Below are 20,512 nucleotides of genomic sequence, written 5' to 3'. Positions count from 1 at the left end.
TTTTTTCGTAACTTTACTTGTAAAAGGCATTTTAAAAATAAAAAAACGAACGAAAGGTCACTATTTTAAATTTTTCACAACTAACTTTAATACGCCGATGTAAACTCGCTAAACACTCCGAACGCACAAGCAAAAATGAGCTCTCCAGCTGGACTGGGGGTCTTGCTACCGCGCACCCGATTCTCAGAGGCCACGACTATTTGGTTGACCTGTAACTTTGCTACTGTAGTACTTTGCTATTCTCCGTTTACTACGCATCTTTAATCGTGTTAATACCATCATGCTTTATTTATTTTGGCTTTTTTGGATTTCCTCGTTAATTTGGCTTGGTTTATTGGACTTAATTTGGATTTTAATTTTCTTGACTATCGATAACCGTGTAATTGTTTAGTAAACGAAACCATGCCAGATCGTTATAAACTGCGCGGGAATATGCTAACATGCATCTCATTTATAGAGAATGTCCATGTAGAGCTAATGCTGCCGCTAGACTGTATCGTTAAAGGTACCCAAATGAAGAGCGTTATCCAGATTACAGAGTATTTCTAAATGTGAATCGATTACTTCAAGAGGGCCGATTATCAAATCAAATGGATGGTGTAGGCAGACCGCGCCTACCCTACGAGGCTGAAGTCTTACAATAAGTTGCCAGAAAATTTGACCGCCGAAGTTTACCTAGATTTCTTGGAAAATCATTTACCAGCCATAATAGAAGATGTGCCACTTAATATTTACCGAAACATTTGGTTTCAATGAGACGGCTACCCGGCCCACTATGCTCGTCCAGCAAAGAAAAATTTCTGGACAGAAAATACCCGAACAGGTGGAAAGATGGGGGGGGGGGGTGGAAAAATGACGTGGCCGCCACGTTCACCCGACTTAAATCTTTTGGATTTATTTTATTGGGGAGCAATAAAAGATAAAGGCTACAACAATCCTATAGAAGACGTCACTGAATAGGTCAACAATGGAAGATACGCTCGATTAATAACGCGATTTTTTCTTAAAAGGTGTAAAATGTTTATTAGGAATGAGGGCAGACAATTTGAGAATTTGTTGTGACTCTAATAAAGTTTTATTTCAATTACTTTAATTTTTTTTTCATTTATTTATTTTGGCTGTACAATTATTAAGTTAGCTTAGAGTAGCGGCGTACATTTGACAATGTAGTAAAAAAATACATCCCTATTGAACCAATCTAGCAAGTATCTTAACATTGTGAAATCTAGATTAGATACGTCAACTTTTGAAATTAAATTTAAGTAGAGAAGGAAGGAAGAAAGAAGGGAATTAAGAAAGAGTTTATTTTCTTTTCCAGGACAGTTAATTAAAGTTGGGAAAAAAAAACTGTTAAGAAATTCAAGAATTTGTAAAAACAGTTCTAAAAAGATTAACAGGGGGTGTCCATTTTTTTCGGTTTTCTATGAACACCTATAATTTTAAAAGTTCTTAAGATAGATTTTTTAATGCCCGTTTTCGTCTTACCGTTGATTTTTAGGATACCTTGTAGGTACACAATAAATGAAAATTATTATCTGCCAACGACAGATACTAATTTTAGACGACGTGGGACCATTTTGAAGCATTTAAAGGAATCTTAGGTAAATCTGAACAAACTTTGGGTAAAATTATAGGTTGAAATAAGAAAACAAGGTTTTCACGCAAGCAAGGTTTTATAGTGCAGTGGGTAATACCACCGTTTACCAAGGAAGTAATATTGTTAATTCCTTCGATTGGTATTGGGATGCGAGCTTGCCGTACACCTAACCTTTTTTAACACACTTTTCAGATATGGAGTTTGCCATAATACCCGTATCCAAAAGACCTCGAATTTTGTGAAATTTTCGAGAAGCATCACACATATCTACTATGGTTGTCTACTATGGTTGTAAAAGTAAAACTGTAGACTGACTTTTAGGCTGTGTAAAAAGCGTAGAAGATGTGCAACCAGCAAACTGAGACGTTTGAGTCTGATTATGGGTTTGCACTACGGATTCTGGCTTTAGTTACCATCCGATCTATTGATAAAAATGTGGAACATCTACGCAAAAAATTACCTTGTAAGCATATTATATTACTTTTGCATCATTTTTATTTTAAGTTCGATTGCAACTTTACGAATTTACTGCTAAAAACTCACCCAGAGTTTATTAGGGGCCAAAGAACTTGGAGATAGTAACAAGTCAACTTGGTTACTACTAGATCTAAAGAGTTTGAGCTCCTCTCATCTTTCCCCGAATTAAATGAAAAATTTTCTTACAGAATAGCCATACTTCTTAAAAGAAATACTACCTTGAGCTGATATTAGTTGCAATGGATGAGATCTTGAAAGACAATCTAGAATACCCAGAGTTCCCTCTCGAATAACGACTGACTAATAAATGGATCTTATTGATTGGAACTACTGACGGGGCCAGAAGTTCACTTAAGAATCTTAATGGATTTCTGGAGCCTTACCAAGAGTTATGAGAACCAAAAAAAACTTGGTAAATGTCAATAAGTCACCTTGGTCCCACGTCTGTAGACTAGATGTAAAGGTGTTAGCTTATCGCATCCTTCTTTTATTAAAAAGAAAAATTTCTTTGCAGAATATCCAAACTTCTCGAAGGAAATTTTAACTAGAGCTGATATTCGTGGCCCTGGATGAGATCCTGAGAGATAATCTAAGAAACTCAAAGATCACTCTCAGAAAAATGACTAATTTATAAATAAATTCTATCTATTGGCGGTACTTATAGGAATCAGAAGTTCACATAAGGATCCTGATGGATTTTTAGAGCCTCACCTAGAGTTATCAGAGGTCAAGGAACTTTAAAAAATAGTAATGAGTCATCTTGATTTAACGTCTTGGGCTAGATGTAAAAATAGTGGGCTTATCTCAACTCTCTCTGAAGACAATGATGAATTGAGAATTTCCTTGCAGAACACATCTAGTTTTAATTTATTTACTTGAAAACCTTAAATTGTACGAAAAAAAGACAGGAAATCAATATTGCTCCAAACTGAATAAGAATTTTAGAAATAATGTTTGTTTTTAGGAAAAGCAGTGGCATAGCATTTTTTTCCTTAAAAATATTCAATTGAAAATCCCATACGGACACTACTGATAAAAAATTTGAAAAATGTTTTAGATCAAAAAATACCTTTTGTAACTCGAGTATCAAATTTCCTAAAAATATTTTAAGTAATTAAAAGTTATGGCTAAAAAACATTTTTTTGTTAAAATTTAAACACCCTGTATTTCGAAAATGCAGCGTTTCTCGATATATATTTATTAAAAAAAAAGGCCTATTTTGAACACGGAATGCACTGTTAAAGTGGACACTCTGTATAGATAATATATAAATATCTTATGTTGGATAAATTCATTATTTCACAACGTAAGTTATATCTATTTCAAATTTTCAATAGTTACTTATAATTTTTATGGTTAACATTTTTCTTATTATAAGAGGTGCAAAAACAAATCAAATAATGTAATTTTGCTGCCAAATTTCTTATAAGAATCTGAAAGCTCTACAAATGATTTTTCTTTAATAAAACAGCACTTTGATATAAATAGTATTTTTTTTATTAAATACTGATAGTTAAAAAACATAATCACAGTAAAAGATATACACTACACTCTGATCCTTCATCCCAAGGATTTCATCTTAAACGAAAGAATAAAACTAAAATAATAATATACATTAGATGCAGAATAATTCCTATAAATAGTGTTTTTTCCAAAGAAAAAAAAACAATTTTAAACAATACCTTGATTGTTAAAAGTTTTAAAAAAACTTATAGTTTAATAAATATTTATATCAACTTTGTTGATTATGAAAAACTACAAGATTAAATCTTGTCATGCAAAAAAAAAATTATATATATACATAAGAAACAAAAACAGAATAAAGGAAGAAAACAAGACTAGCTATGAACAAACTAAAAAAAAGAAAGAAAAGCTCTAAACGAGTTCTGGTTTACAAAATATGGCAAACAATTCACAAAATAAGCTTGTTAAAAATAATACAGGAAAGCAAATGAAATAAAATAGTTATGACACATATTTAAATATAGAGTACTACAACTACTTTTATGGAAAAACACTGTTGTATATGGCACTTATGGTATATCAAGTGGAATGACATATGATTGTATATATAGGGCTACTCTATTGATTTTAAACTGTCTAAAATTTCTATAAAATGGTACCAAAAAAGGCACGAAATTTATATGTCTTTTCTCCTAAGGCACAAAATCTATCTATTGAAAGGCCTCTATTGTTCTTTTCTACATCTAAAAATATCTAAATAACTTAAAAAATATAGTTTGTAAATCTAAACTAATATTAGGTAGTGTCATTTTTACACCCTATACTACAACCTGCAAAATAAACATTTTAAAGTTATAAATCTCTATAAATATACTTTTAAATATTTTAAAATGTTTTTTTTTTTAAATACTAAACAATCTTAAAGCTTATCACAAAACTGGTGTTATATCAATCAAACAGTTTAATGTCTTACAGTTGCTGCCGAGTCATTATCGAGATTTAGTTAGCAATGTCTAGATTGGGATGAATCTTGTATTGAACATTTTCTGAGAAAAAAAATTTTCTTGAGGAAATTTTAAGAACTTGATTAGTCTATCATTTCCTTACATTAAAAAAAAATATTTACTTTTTTCATTAAACCTGGATTGTGTCGCAAAGAACATTATTTCGATTTCGAGATAATATACATATCTAATCTACTTTCTATTATATACAACTAATATGTATATGGTACAATTGACGCAGGATTAAACTACAATATATTCTAAATAGAATTTTTGTACATTTATCTGTTTCTGTGTCTATACAGTTTTATTGCTTACATAAAATTTTGAGCAATACTGATATATTTAAAGTTCCTAGTAAGGTTACAGTCTCACTGTAACCCTACATTTCATCTGGGCGACCTCCTGACAGCACCTTAACCGGGCCCAACCTGCGCAATTAATTAAATTCCACACTAAGCTGCGCTTCATCCTTCCATATGTCGGTATTTGTGCGCACTCATCTGCGCCAATCCCAAGACAGCGTATTGACAACTCAAACAGTGGTAGTGGGTCTGTTTGCCACTATGCTGACAATTTTGCACTCGGCAAATTTGGCTTGGGGTGAATTTTTCAAAACCCGCAGCTTGAATGCTGTCCAGCTTTTGATGTTGCCGCCTGTGCGCAACTACTTTGTTAGTATCGGTGCATACAAACTCACACTTAAGACAATGGAAGTGGGAGGCTTTGTTTTGGGTGGAACCTGTAAAGTAAATATTTTAATAGTACCTAAACTTCCGGGCTGCATTCATTGAGACTTACCTAAGTTAGCTGTGTAAGCACAATCGGGTCTTCCACAAGCAACATTGGCTCGGTACTGCTGGAAATCGCCACCCATTAAAGTATCTAAGCGTTCGTGACGTGCCGTGTGTTGGACAAACCTAGTCTTGTCACAGAACGAGTAACCACAGTCCTGTCTTTGGCAGTGGAAATGGGTCTGGTGCTCTCTATAGCCACAATGCTGGTATTTGCAGTCCTCATTGAATCTAAACCTCAAATAACCAGCAGGGACGGGTTCATCTTTTAAAATTCTCATTGAGTTCTGAATGCGGGCTTTTTTGGCCTCCGGACTCATTTCGTGAGGACTCAAGGAGCGTTTGTTTAGGTTCGCCGCCATAGCCGCTAACGGTGATGTTAAATTTTCAGTCTGAAATTAAATTATAAACAATAAAATTAAGCTCTTCTCACACCACAATTTAAACCTTTAAAATAATAAAATTTTACGTGAAAACTAAGAAAAAAAATTAATAAAAAAAACAGTCAGATAAGACGAATAATTGAGGACAGTTCATGCAAAAGTAGACATGTCCATTTTAAATGCAAATAACTTTTTTTAGATATTTGTAAACTTTGGTATAATATCTAAGGCAGTCCTTTAAAAGATTTTCACAAAATAAGATATATCCTGCATATATATAAACAAGCAAAACAAGACATAAAGCTAATTTTATATTTTGCTTAAATTTTTGTTTTTTTAACAAAACAAGACATACCCCCATAGGCACGAACTTAATAAATATACCTGGACTGACAATCCATTGAAAAGCAAATGACCACTATTAGGTGGCCGCCAGTTTGCGTGATTGTGTCCTTTCGCTGTTGGTCACTCTGACAAATTTCAGTGGTGCCAATTGTAGGAAAACAAAACAATTAAAGTTTTTGGGAGGTTATGTTTACAAAAACGAAATAAAAAGTCCAATTTAAATAAAAATTCAAGATAGTTGCATTAGTTGCATATTTTGTTTGTATTTGTTTCAAAATCTCGTTAAAATTTACAAACTTTACTTAACAATTAACTTACAGGGATAAATGCACGCACTTTAAAATATTTGTTTTATTATTCTCATAGACTTGTATCTTAAAAATCCAAATACTATTAAAAATTATGGTCTTCATTTAAATTTTTGAAATTAAAAAAAAAAGTTGTTGAAACCCTCTTGGGGTTTAATATACCCATTTCAACAATTCTAATCTTTGACACATATGTTTTAATTTAGAATATGGTTTAAAAATAATTTCATTGAATATTAACTAAAAAGTATGTACTTTACGGTAACAAAACACAAAGTAGCTAACCACTACATATAAAAAATAAGTTTTAATATTCAAATAAAATTATAAAAAGGAAATTTAGTAATTTAAGAGAGAGAAAGAGAAGCTCTACATGTAAAAGTTTCAGACAACTCAACCGGAATGGACAGGGAAAAGGTATAAAAAAAATAGTATAGATGTTTGAAAATTTCTATTTACTGCCAACTAGTTTCGCGACCTACTACCTACTATACTCCTTAGAGAAGCTTTCCAGGACATACCCTCCTGCAAAGTCATAATTTAAGGATATAAATTAAAGGCATTTTAAAATTAAGGTACTTTTGTTAATTTTTAAATAACGATTTTTATATAATATTTAATATAATTTCATTATTTATTAGAGAAGAAAGTGCACGACACTGTATAAGTCATGACTTTTTATATTTAAGTTCATGACAGGTCACATGTCAACGTCGTCAATTTCATTACCTTTATTTAATATATCTTTTGTTGGTAACACTGAAAATGTTCATAGTGACCAACATCAAAAGGACGCAAGCACTATAAAAATGGCGGCCACCAGGTAGCGGTTATTTTTGGTCATGGTGGCCATTTGCATTAGCAGTCCAGGTATATTTATAGGTTCGTGCCCCTAGGACATAGAAATATGATCCAAGTAGAATGTGCATAGACCATTGCCCATCCAATTTTAGGCGAATTGAGGCGAAGGCCGCCGTTTGTATGGTCTCCTTCTGTTACACCTGATCAACTATTTTTGGCAATTAATTTTGTTTTGAATTAGAGCAGGTTAATTATTTTGTTCTTTCTGTTTAGAAATCGAAATTTTAACATTTTTTTATTTGTTTTGTATTTAGTGCATGTTAGTTTTTTTATATTTATATGGGAAAACATTCATACCCCAAGTGAGGTTTCATATAATATATTGTCATGTAAATTATTTTGGATTTACTTCTTAAAACTAGTATGGATTTAATAAATAACAGTTTCTATTTTCTTTAAGTTTTAAACTGATTGTTATGAAAAACTGTCGAGTCTAAATTTTGAAAAACTAGAAGATAGTGGCAGATGTCTTTATTTAATCTGCAGGCCTCGTTCCATTTTAGTTAATCCAATAAAAAGAATTCTGATTAAATGCTATAATTACCAAAAATAGACAAATTAGTTATGAATAGTGCAACTTTCCCATCAATAACTTTACTTCTGCTCATTTTTACAGATTACACTAACGTCAACGCTTCAAACATACATTCGTCATTAAAAAAAACTTCTGCTATGCTATACAATGCTATCCAATTAAACTCCGTATTTGTTTAAAACAAAATTCCTAGATCTTCAACCTGGTTCTGTTATTTCATTCACTGTGGGCAACAAATCTGATCAAATTGGAATATTTGAGCTAAATTGCAAGGGATTATTATTCTATACATTTCTACATGTAAAAATATGAATCTGATGTTAAGAAAATTGATAAAATTAACAGAAGATAATTATAATTCAGATTGCCTAAAATACAAAAGGCTCAAAAAAAGTTTCAAGATGGTCTTGTGATAAATTGTAGGTAAAAAGGTATTTAAATTTGCAAAATCAGGCAAGTTTGACAAATTCATCAAAAAATCCACACACAAATCTTATTGTGCTGGCAAAGTCTATGAAAGGTATTTTTTGTGAAGTCATATAAAGGGGTCTGCCTAAAATATCAGTACTTAGTATCTTAAAAGATAATGCAATGTTTTCTCTACAAATGCTCTCCAGATATATTCGTTAGATATAGGCAACATAGTCTTCTTTTCGAAATGGAGTTCTGGTGTTTAAAATATCAAATAGTCTATTCATTCTGGATATAAAATTCTCTATGGCTTCACTATCATTAAAATGTGCATCTACTATTAAATACTTTATTAGCATCATATACATTTTGAGAGAGAGTGTGGGGTGCTAAAGTTACTTACTATAAGTACAAGTACAATACTGTTTCTTTTAGCATTAGACAAAAGCTGCGTTATAGAAACATATATAGGATACATAATCTTATCTTCATAGTTTGGTTGAAAAAATTAATATGACTTTTGGATAATTTGCTACCAAATTTTAAGGTTCCTTAGTGCTGGATGTTGTGGAGTTTAGCGATATACTTGGATTTAATATAATTTCTATTTGCATCTTTGATTATTCCCAAACGTGTCAGGTTATTTCTTTTTAATTTAAGCATGTGACATGCACCCAGAATACTAAATATTTTTATTCCATTTTTGTTGCAACCTCAAGGGGTAGTTTTTATTTTAATTTCTATGGAAGACTAATAAAAAAACATGAAGATCAAAAAATGAAAAAAAAAACAACAATGTATATTTTTCTCAAAACCAAATTATAAGTTTGAACTTTTGTCAAATTTATATTAACTAATTTTAAAAAATAAAGACTTTATATGAGTGGGAAGTTTTTTGCTAAAAATCTTCTTTAAATTTTCTTTTTAAATTCGCTTTATATATGATTTTTCTAAGATACTCATGAGGTAGCCTTACATATTATTGATAATATTATAATATGTTCTTTTACTTATTTTAGTTTTATTTTAACCATTTTTGTACGATTGTTGTACGATTTTACGAAAGTAAACACCTCAAGAAAAAAAAAATGCAGAAATGAAAAACACATGGGGTACTATCATAAAAGAAGAAGAAGACCATAAAAATGGCGACCATGGTCATTAGACAATCGGCGCAGGTCTTGGCCTATTCCTATATCTATGCCACAGGATTCAAATGAGTTTAACTGTTTGTACATTAGCAACTTTATTAGTCAGGTTTGTTTATTTTCGTCATAAAAGTTCATAAAAAGCATGTCGTAGTCCAAGTTGAAGTGGGTTGAAAACTAGATAAAAATTGGAATCTTTATAAAAGAAGAAGAGGTTTCCGAAAATTATATTAAACTAACAGGAATTAAAGAATTAAAAAGGATTTTTTTTAAATTTCTGTCTATTAAAGAAATTTTAATAAAATATAAGGGTTGGCAGTCCTTTTTTTTTGAATACCATATAACAAAACTATTATTACCTCTTCTAAGAAGAAGACGGAAAGACAAGGGATTATAAAAATTACCGATAGGAAAAACAATTTCGTTAGAAAAGAAATGTCATAACACTTTTTAAAAAGCAGTTTAATAATGCTGATATTCAATGGCAACTCTTGAAGAAGAGGAAATAGTAGAAAATGACGATGCTTATGAAACATTTGACTGTCTAGAAGATGACAACCAAGTACATGTTTAATTCTCTTTTTTGTCTTTTCGAAGTTTGATAAATTAAAAATAATAAACAACTATTTCATTTCAATAACTTAACCTTCCTGTATTCAAACAAAACCGACATATCCAATTTTCTTTTCAAAATAATTTAAATGAAAATTATTATTTTCTTGAAAAAATTAGGTTAAAACGATTTTAATCATTATATCTTTAAGTAACTCAACTTTTTTTAATTCAACCTACATTTGAAATAACTGTTTTTGCTCATGTTCTCATGCTTGCAAGAAATGTGCATGAACCCTCCTCAATTGTATTGCAAATAAGTTTTTCTGCTTTCTTTTACTTACCGGAAATGGATGAGCCTGATGACTCAAAAGTGGACTCTGCATCAGCTGCGCATGTTGAAACATCATTTGCGGGGACAAGCCTTGCTGATAAAGGCTTTGAGGTAGCGAAAACGCATTTTGCTGCTGCATCAGTGCTATCTGAGTGGCAAAATTCGGTGGAAATTGACTGAAGTGATTATAAGCGTCGAAGGTTGGGGTGGAGAAGTATGGAGTGGCCTCAGGAGTAGATGGTTCTTTAGGTGTGGTGGCCGATTGTTGGTGCTTCTCTTGAGGACTCAACTAAGAATTAATAAGAAATATGTTATGAAATAAGATTCTATTGACAAACCCATTCTATTCTCACCTTATTATTTTGAAGACTTGACAAGCTGGCGATGCTAATTTTTCCTTCAGCGCTGCTCAAATTTTCCGCGGAAATCTTGTCATCCCCATTCATCCCATTATTGTTACTTTCACTATTTCTTTCTAAGTTGTTGTCTTCAGGGGACCGATTGCTAAACTGCATAGCACTATTATTATGTCGTGCAACATGAGGCAATAGTTTGTCAAGCTCTGAAAATGCTTGGTTGCACGCGTTGCAATGGTAGTGGGGTTTTCTCTTTAGTTTGCAAAAGGGTCTACTGCATGACACTTCTGGGCCATAGAGCGTTGTAGATGGGGCGGTTTGTGGGTCAAAAGTTGCAGGCAATTGTTGATGGTCTGCAAAAAAGAAAAAAGGTGAAAATTCAACTTTTAAATAATATATGTAAATAAAGATGTTATTAGATGTGTTAAAAAAGATATTTTTGCAGAATGGGTTAATGGGGTTCTGGATTATAAGATAATGGATTCCGAAATGCTGGACAAGTAAATAAAAAAGAATTAATGTGATTTAAGGCAGGATTTTAATTTTGATTATACATTTTTCTAGGAAATTTTATTATTTAACTAATATACCTAGAATGGATAAATTTTGACTCAAACTGATAAGATATTGATAGAAGCCCAGTAGTATTATGCAAGATGTGCATACAAAATTCCTTTAAATCGTTTATAAATTTTAGGATAAGATAAAGCATCAAGAAACTGTTAGACAAAGCAAAAAGATTTCGTGTATTCTTGTATTTAGAGTAAGCGAATTCCTAGGATAAGATCATATGATATGTTTGTGGATTTAGTAAAGCAATTTAACCTAAATAAATTATATAATATATTAATTATATATACATAATATAAATATTCCTTTTGAGTCCCTTAGGATAAAAAGGAAGAAAACCATATATTTGTTGACATAGATGGCTAAAGTTTTTAGTACATTAGTTTGGCTCGTATAAGCAAAAATTAAGGAAGAAATTGTTAATCAAAGCGAAACTTGTTATAAGTTATTTGACCTCTGGTTAGTACTCTTATCGTACCTGCCAAAATATCATGATTTGTCGGTGAACTGCGCTGGTCCACCGAAACTGGTGCTAATGTAGAAATAGGGTAAAAGGTTCCAGAAGCCCTCACCACTAGAAATAATAATTTACACTATACAAAATGTGCTTAAATGTGCAACTATTACAGTAGTGAGTGGCTATTTTTTAGGCTAACTGATAAAATTGATTGAACTTACCTGATATTTTATTGTTGTCACTTAATCCCTGGCTTAGATTGACAACACTTAAGTTAAGGCCAGATTTTGTCTCATCGTGTTTCTCAACGAGTAATTCCTCACTTTTTACTCTAATGCTAGGAAAATTTGGAGAAATACTAGTTGAGTCATGCTTGTGGTTATGCATGGCCATTTGTGAATACTGGACAAATGAGTAGTTGCAGTTTGGACGAGTGCAGTGAAAATGCCTGGAAAAAAAAACCTTATAAGTACATATAATGTATAATAAACATTTTATAATTATAGCTTACCCATTCTAACAATGCATAAAATTAATTTCCCTTACCTGTTTATTTTATTAGATGCACATCCTTGCAGTCTACAATCGACCATTCGGTCGTAAAACTCGAATCCTTCCAAAATTTCCACATTTTCATGAAAATCTTTGGCATGGTTAATAAGTTCTGACATTTGGTCAGTAGAGTATAAGCATCTCTTCTTGTTGCAGTGGAAATGAGAGGCTCCTAAATAAGGACAGAGTGTATCCGGACATTTGGTGTTTTCACCGTACGTGTCAAAGGTTTGCATTATATTTGCGTAATCTGCCATATGGGATAGAGCCACAGCTGGAGCCGAAAATGAGGGGCTTTTTGGAGTAAAACGAGACACTCTGGAAAAAAATGTGTAATTAAGAGTAGAGAAGATCATTTCATAAGCCACATGTAGCAGTAACACCACTTACCGTTCATCATCCTCATCCTGCATCTCCAAATCCTTACTTCCAGATAAAGTAGCAGAAGGTTTAGGCAACTTAAAACTCGTAAAAATAGCTTGTGGACTATCCATCATGTTCTGGTTACCCCCAGCATGATTGTAGTCATTCCAGACCTCAATCACACGATTCTTTGGTGGTCTGCCCCTCTTTCTGCAAAACATCCCATCAATGCTGGTTGCCAAATGAGTTGCTGTCAAAGGATCCTTTGTGAGGCTTAATTTTTGACTGTATTGATGCATCTTGTAATGCTCAAGTCTTCTAAAAGGTTTGTCAGATGATAGTATAACTTCCCGACAACTGTCAAGGTTGCAATGATAATGCTTCTCTTTGCTTTGGTACATGCAAGACTGATCTTCACATGGTTCGTTCACTTCTGATATAGAAAAGAAGTTATCGGTAATAATCTCTTGCTGTTCGTGGTTTCTCGAGTGCTCTTTGGCGCCCTCTTTGCTTGTTAGTATCACTTCACAATTATCTTGCACACAGTGAAAGTGTTCTTGGTAAGCGTACTCGCAGTTCGTAAAGTTACATTGTTGAGATTCAGGTACAAACTGACAGTACTTTCTCCAAAAATCCTCAGAATTCAAAGTGTCTTCTTGAGGAGGCAGATTTGAGGCTTCACTAGCACTAAGATCCATTGCTAAAGCCCCTTCTGATTCATCGTTATAACTCAAAGGGGAGTTCCTGTCACTGAGACTTTCAGTATTTGATACATTAGACATATTTGACAGGGAGTTTTGTTGATTGTAAAAGTTAGCTAAGTCAATTTGAGCTTCGTAATCTCTTCCTAGGGAGTTAAAAGGGTTCACTGGTACTGATGTAGGGGGTATTCCGCCTTCTGCCAAAGTTTTCATCATACTTTGAGCAAGTTTATATTTTCTATAAGCCAATTCGCTGTCTTTACGCTCATGTTTCCTTTTGTGGGAGAATAGTTGACCGGAGCTGTGTAACACGTAGGAACATTGCGGTCGAATGCAGTGGATGTGGTTGCATACTTTCGAGAAACGACAGTTTTCGAATGGACAAACTTCGTTTTTCATGAATTTTTTGAATCCGTCTCTAGATAGTTGCTCGTCTTTGATGTGGTAGGACTTGTGCTTTTCTGTAAAGAAATAAGTAGTGTTTTGTAAATAATTTTAATTAGGCAAGTAGTTTTATAATGTGATGTGGTTTCTCTCCCCAAACTTACCCATATCAGACTTATTCTTGAAAGTAAACCTGCATCCACTCCTCCTACAATGGAAATGTGTGGTTCTTTGTCCGAAAAATGCACAATAAGAGGCTCCGCATTCCTCAGTAGCACGATACCTTTGAAACCCTTCCTGCATAATCGCTGAATCTTTCCTATGATAATTGCTATGCATCTGCACATCACTAGTCGAAATATAAACCTTATCACAGTTCTCTTGTATACAGTGATAGTGAGTCTGTTTCTTGTTGTGAGTGCAATTTGCGAATCTGTCACCACAGTCGTCCAAAGGGCTATACCTCATGAAGCCGTGTTGTAGGGACTCGTCTCTTTTCTTATGCCACTTAAAATGGCGAATCATTTCTTCTTTTTTTATAAAAACGCGAGAGTTACAGTCTAGACAATGGAAATGTTCGCTGAAAAAAAAGATTTTTTTTATACAAAGTTAATAAACAAAATGATATTATCACTTACCGGTAGTTGAGGTCTTTGCAATAAGTGCTGCCACAGTCTACACTTGATGAGAATTTTTTTACGTATTTCGAGTAATCTACAGTAGAGGTTTTGTTTAGGAGAAGACTGGAGGTGGAGAGCGAGTCTCTTGGCTGAAGAGATGTTGACATGGACTGGTGCATCATTGCTATAACCAAATTAAAGTAATTAATATAGAGTCACTTTGTCTGAAATAATTATTCTTTTTATAAATGCTTAAGTTCTTTATATTATTAATTTAATTAACACTCATTAAATGAAAAATAAAAGGGAAACGTCAACTAAATTTATCTCCCTTTTTTTACTTATTCTGTGAGTCTTGTTTTTATCCGGCTGTCTCCGTTCATCTCCAGGCCTCTGCCATTGTCGTTTAGATGTAATCACGACAAATTAGACCCAATAGAGTAGCGCGCGGACAGAATCCGTAGATCTCACGACAATTGAGGGTCAATTTAACCAATTTAGGCTTTTTAACTATTCATAAAATTTTCGTATTTATAAAGGTTGTTAGGCTGATGTGGTGCATTTGCATATGCGTCATTGATGGAAAGAGGGAAACGGCCTATTTTATCGACCTTTTTTGTTGATTTTTATATTGTAAATTTGAACGATTTTTATTGATGCGGGAGTTTTATATTTCTATTGATATGGAGATCATTGTAGATATTTATTGAGTTATGTATGATAGTTTTTGTAATTCTTTCTCACACACAAATCCTAATTATGATGTTCATTCTTTAAAGATGTTTCTATAAGCTGCATAATATTTTGAGATGAAGCCACATATTAAAGGTTTCTATATTTTTCAGTAATTTCTTATTAAGTTCATTGCTTTAATTCCTAGCTTTTTTTAAATTTTCTTATGATATGACAAATGTGCACTTCTTATAATTTTAAATCTTAATGGCTTAAACTTTATCATAAGGAAATAAATAAATTCTCAAAGTATGCATAACTGAATAGAAAAGAACATCTTGTTATACAAATAGACTAAGAAATTCTTATATAGTCTCGCTGATATGGGAACGCCTGCGAACTAATATTTTTGGCAAATATAACTTTTTATATTGCTAGGTTTATACGAATTAAGCACGCCTTATGAAATGATCAACTAACTACAAAAAATTTTTTGTTTACCTTATTAAAGAAAAATAATTCATGCTATATATTGTGACTAGGTCAATAAGTCCAAGTATGCCGAAAGACATTCCTTTATATCAGTGATTTTGGAAGACAATGGAAAGCTATATAAAAGATACTAAGTTTAATATGAACGAGTCGAAAGAGGAACAAAATAAAAAGCGTAAGAATAGAAACTTCTGAATTAATCGAAGTTTTTGAGGAGAATAAATTCTTCATTTTGAAAAAAAATACTAGACACGTCTCAATATGGAAGAAAGGATACTAACAAATTATATTTAGAACAGCAATATATTGGAGTAAAGCAACTCATACTTTCAAAGAGGAAAAGGAAATGTTTAAATAATAGAACCTAAATATATTTTCTCTCAAGAAGGATCGTTGTATAAATTTAAAACAACAAAAATATAAGCTCACTAGAGAGCTTACAAAGAAATGATAAATCTTGCATGTTAGCACAACAGAAACAAGTGAAACCATTTGGAAGATTTTGAGGGATTTTAATGTTTATAATAAAAATGTAACTTTATTTGTGAATGACATTATCAAATGAAGTTAATACATATTTTCTTAATTAAATCGACTCCTTATATTGTCAGGGGGATAATATTATACTGTTTAATTCTGTCTAATTAATCGTGTAACGAATACGTTGCGAGCTTGGGACACATCTATTTCTCCCAAAAAGATGTGTCCCAAGCTATTGCTTCAATGGTCGGTCAAATGCTACTGGAGTTGATGATATTAGTCTACGAATGATACAATTATGTGGGGAATATTATACCGCATATGACGCATATTTTTAATTCATATATTTTAGCTAATTGGTTTCCCAAAGCACGGAAAACAGCTTTTGTTCATCCTTTTCCAAAAGTATCAAACCCTGAACAATTGACATATTTACGTTCTGGTTAGGCAAAATATTTTAAAATATATTGTACATTAAATTACTAAATAACTCGATAAAAAATAATAATTTCTGCTCCAAATGTCAGTCTGGTTTTAGGCCCTTTCATAGTACCATAACACTTTTTTTTAGATATTGCATATAATATTTTAACTGCTGGTGATAATGGTAACTCTTTTACTCGGGCTTATCTCGATTTTAGTATGGCATTTATTACCCTAGATACACTTTTACGATACACATATTTAATACGCTACTGCTTCTCTGAAAATGTTATGAAGCTCTTTAAAGACTATCTTCTAGATTGATGAGGTTTATGGGAATCGTTCAGATATATTCTCTTTATAATATAAATAATGGATTTGCACAGTTTTACTGTAGATGACTCCTCGATATATCAGTTTGCAGATGATACCAAATGTTATATCCATTATGAGTCCACAGCAAAATTAAAGCACCTCAAGATGTGTATATATGACTATTCTTCGGAACATTCTATTCTCTATAGAAGTAAGCATATTTTTACACAAGACATAAGAAAAAAGCCATGTGATTCAATGGTTTTGCCAATTATGGTAATTTACTCTTTGGTCTTACCTCGATGTTAAAACCAGCAATTCTGTTCAAAAAATTCAAAGCTTCTGTGTCAGATATATTTGTGGAGTTTCAAGGAGAGATCATGTCTCGCCTTAGTTGGCTCATTTAAACTAACTTAATATGCACCAATGGCAGAAAGTTCATCTGGCAGTATATAAGAGACAAACTAATTTTTAGGTCAATAATATCCAATTGACATATTAACCGAAAAGATCATCTATTGGAAATTCTACAGCATCGAACAACTCTATTTGAGCGCATACAAAGTTAAAAGTATAATATGTTATTACTTTTGTTCATAATTGTATAATATCATTCATATTCACCATTATATTTATTTATTATATAGTTATTATTGAATACTAAAGAATGTAGAATAATATTTAAAATTTTGTTATATATCTATTTAATAAACTTTGTCATATTCGGCTAAGCTGAGCAGATTGTACTGGACTACGCCGAGTATAAAATAAAGTCCTTTTATTATTATTATCATTATGATTAATATTAATATTATCGTTGAGTATGAAAATGAAAACTGTGATGAGCAGATATGGAAAAAACACATCAATTTTAACAACGAATGTATTTTATTATGTAAGGATTTTTAAGTAGTTAACGTCGCTCCTTCACTAAATGTTATCAACATTTATTTTAAGACATAGCTAAGGTACCACAACTTTACATTTCATAACTCTACTAGCCACCAATATAAATTTATATGCTACTGCTTGACAGAAATTGATTTTGGACTAAAAGCCTCCACATTTGTATCTTGATTGATTACCTAAAAAGGCATTATTTAAAACATAATTTGCCTATCACAATCTATTCTAATGGATGCACATTCCAAAACAAAAATTATGTTTTATCAAATTCCCTATTAAATTTTGCAATTACACATAAGATATGCTCTACCTAAAAATATCTTACTAAGGGACATTCTCAAATGGAATGCGATTTGCTACATAGTTGTATAGTGAGAAAATTAAAGGATAGGATAATTAAATTACCAAGGGATTGTGTTTCAATAGAGGCCAGAATAAAACCGGAGTTATATAAAGTTATTCAGCTTCAATAAATCAGAAAGTAATAGATATAAAAGCTTTGTACTATGATACAAATGTAATGATAAAAAGAAAAGTTTGTTTTTTCAGATAATTTTTAAAATCTTTCAAGTAGATCGAGGCAATTAGATAGAATTTTAAAGTATCCTAAACTTTACAGCAGTCCTTTATAAAAAAAGGAAAGACCTACAAGATTTAAGATCAGTAATGTATCAAGAGTTTGTTTGTCATTTGTCATTTCTTTTTTGATAACCTGCCATACACAGGTAAAGGAGAAAACAATAAGAAAAATAAACATACCGACAAAAATAGCAAGGACATAAAAAAATCAAAATCTCAAAAAGCACCCAAGAAAAATTAAAAATAATATTTCTATCTTGTACTAAATGTTATACAACATTTTTATTTTTTTGAAGTGTTCTTTTAATCATTAATAACTTTTATTTGATAAAAACATTCATTATCATTGTGCCGTTTTATGTAACAATACCTGGTAACGTCACAAAAAAAACAGATACAATATCTGCTATCTCAATGTACAAAAAAATAAAAAAATACATTTATAAGGTTTGTTACAGTCACAGCTAACATAGTTTTAAAAATCATATTAAAAATGTATATTCAAGGAAGATAATTCCATAAATTCTATAAGGTGTTTTTGCTCTTCTGTAAAAATGCTTGATTTGCACTTATTATATTATAGTCCATAGCGGCCCTTAATTGCCCTCCCCCCTCTTATCTTTTAAATGCGTGTATATATAAATATTTGAAATTTGGCACACATCATTAGCTACCTAGATACTACTTTTTGGTCACTAGATTATTTTGCAAAACTTCAAAATGTCATCCCAACGCCATTCTCATGGGTGCACCATTACTTTCAAGACAATAAGATAATCAATTGGAGAACTCTTTACCAACATGTTCGAAAGTGGCAATATCAATATTGCGACATGCATCAATTTTTCTTTGAAGTAGATTGAAGATCGATTCTGGATGGGTGACGTAGATTTTTTGTATCAAGTAGCCCCATAAAAAAAAATTCAGAGGCGTAAGATCGGGCGATCTGACTGGCCACTCGGTAGGCCCTCGACGACCAATCCACTGATTAGGGTAAGTATCAGTCAAATATTGTCTTGCATTTCTGCTAAAGTGAGGCGGTGCCCCAACTTGTTGAAAAACTGTTCCCAACTCAAATTCATGACGACTTTCTTTAATAATCTCAAGAATTAGTGGTTCTACTGCATTTTCTAACATGCTTAAGTAAAGGTCTCATGTCAAATTTGGGTCCATTTTTCCAATTAAAAGATATCCGTATCACCAATTTATATATATAGCAAAATAAGACGTCTATATCATGTCCTATTTTCAAAAATACCTCTCGGCAAATTAAACAAAGAAGATTTACACGGTCTAGTACGCGGCTGTTTGACTTTCTGGACATGTGTTTACCGCGACGGCATTTTAAATTTAAACCCCGGGAAAAAGCATTTATCAGACGCATAAGTTGACAGCAAACTATAAAATCAGTAAATCCCGAAAGACAAAAATAATGCTAAACGGCAATTGCGGAAAAGATTTTGGCTTTTGTTCATTAGTTTCGTGCGCTGAGCCGTGACTACTCGGCCTGTTTTGATACCGAATGATATGAAGCCGAACGGATAGAAAGTAATTTCCTTTATTCTCATCATAACTAGAGACAAAATGCTTAATAAATGTTCACCAAAAATGTTCTTTATAATAATAAACTGAAAAACTAGCGGGATATTTCTTTAAAAGCAAATGCTGCTGGTGCCCCCATCGCATACAAACGTGATTCAACCTCTTAATACTTTAAAAAAGGGTGAAAGAGAGGGCCCGGGCTCGTCAAATTTGAAGGGTTAAAATTTGATAGTCTCTGTTTTTAATAATCCTATATGGGGTCCCTGTACGTACGAAACACTAATTTTGGATTTTACTGAATGATGTAGCTCAATACATATTGGGTTTTAAAAAAAGGACGGGGATTTTCTGCACTATTGGTCCTTTATCATAATATTTTTGGAATATGATACAGATGTTGGGGCTTCATTGTTCGCGAGGGAGTTTGCAAAAGGGTTTTTAAGAAAATTAGTTTAAAAGTAGTGTTGAAGCTCTAGGGATTAAAAGATATATTGCACAATTAAAACATAAAATTGTATATGTAAGGAATATTTGTAAGATCCTGCAATTTTTTATTAAATCAGCACAAGTATTTTATTACATGTTATTTTAATGATTTTAGTAGTGCTAAAGTATATATTTTCCAAATCGGTTTACGTTTTTAAATAAGTTATTTAAATAAACATAAAAAACATAGAAAGAGAAAGTTGTATAGAGTGATATTTATAGGTTATAGATTTTTTAATAATAATAATAATAATAGTAGTTAAGCTCTTTTTTAGTTATACAGTGTCCCAATAATAAGATATGACGTCATGGACAATTTTTTTAAATAGCAACCTTTAGTATTTTTACCGTATTTTTAAAGACGGTATCAAATTACACTTAGCTGCAAAATTTCAAGTTTA

The 20,512-nt window shown here is 32.0% G+C and overlaps 1 protein-coding gene across 2 annotated transcripts in view; it reads right to left on the bottom strand.

The window, feature by feature from the left end:
• Positions 1–3,621: 3,621 nt before the first annotated feature.
• The window catches only part of LOC126740792 (zinc finger protein castor homolog 1-like), an 86,316-nt gene continuing 69,425 nt past the window's right edge, over positions 3,622–20,512 (bottom strand). Inside the window, exons 6-15 of one of the 2 annotated variants that reach the window (XM_050446966.1) lie at positions 14,235–14,400; positions 13,761–14,176; positions 12,539–13,673; positions 12,143–12,466; positions 11,818–12,044; positions 11,618–11,713; positions 10,567–10,922; positions 10,224–10,502; positions 5,344–5,728; positions 3,623–5,284 (exon numbers count right to left, since the gene is read on the bottom strand). In XM_050446966.1, the coding sequence (XP_050302923.1) occupies positions 5,010–5,284; positions 5,344–5,728; positions 10,224–10,502; positions 10,567–10,922; positions 11,618–11,713; positions 11,818–12,044; positions 12,143–12,466; positions 12,539–13,673; positions 13,761–14,176; positions 14,235–14,400 (3,659 nt within the window). In that variant the 3' untranslated portion in view covers positions 3,623–5,009. Of the gene's footprint in view, positions 5,285–5,343; positions 5,729–10,223; positions 10,503–10,566; positions 10,923–11,617; positions 11,714–11,817; positions 12,045–12,142; positions 12,467–12,538; positions 13,674–13,760; positions 14,177–14,234; positions 14,401–20,512 lie in introns of both variants that reach the window. The other variant, XM_050446967.1, reaches the window with a different exon arrangement.

Source organism: Anthonomus grandis, chromosome 9 (genome assembly GCF_022605725.1).
Source record: "Anthonomus grandis grandis chromosome 9, icAntGran1.3, whole genome shotgun sequence".
NCBI classification, from domain to species: Eukaryota; Metazoa; Arthropoda; class Insecta; order Coleoptera; family Curculionidae; genus Anthonomus; species Anthonomus grandis.
The sequence above is the reverse complement of the archived record's forward strand: the minus strand, read 5'-3'. Positions and strand labels throughout refer to the sequence as shown.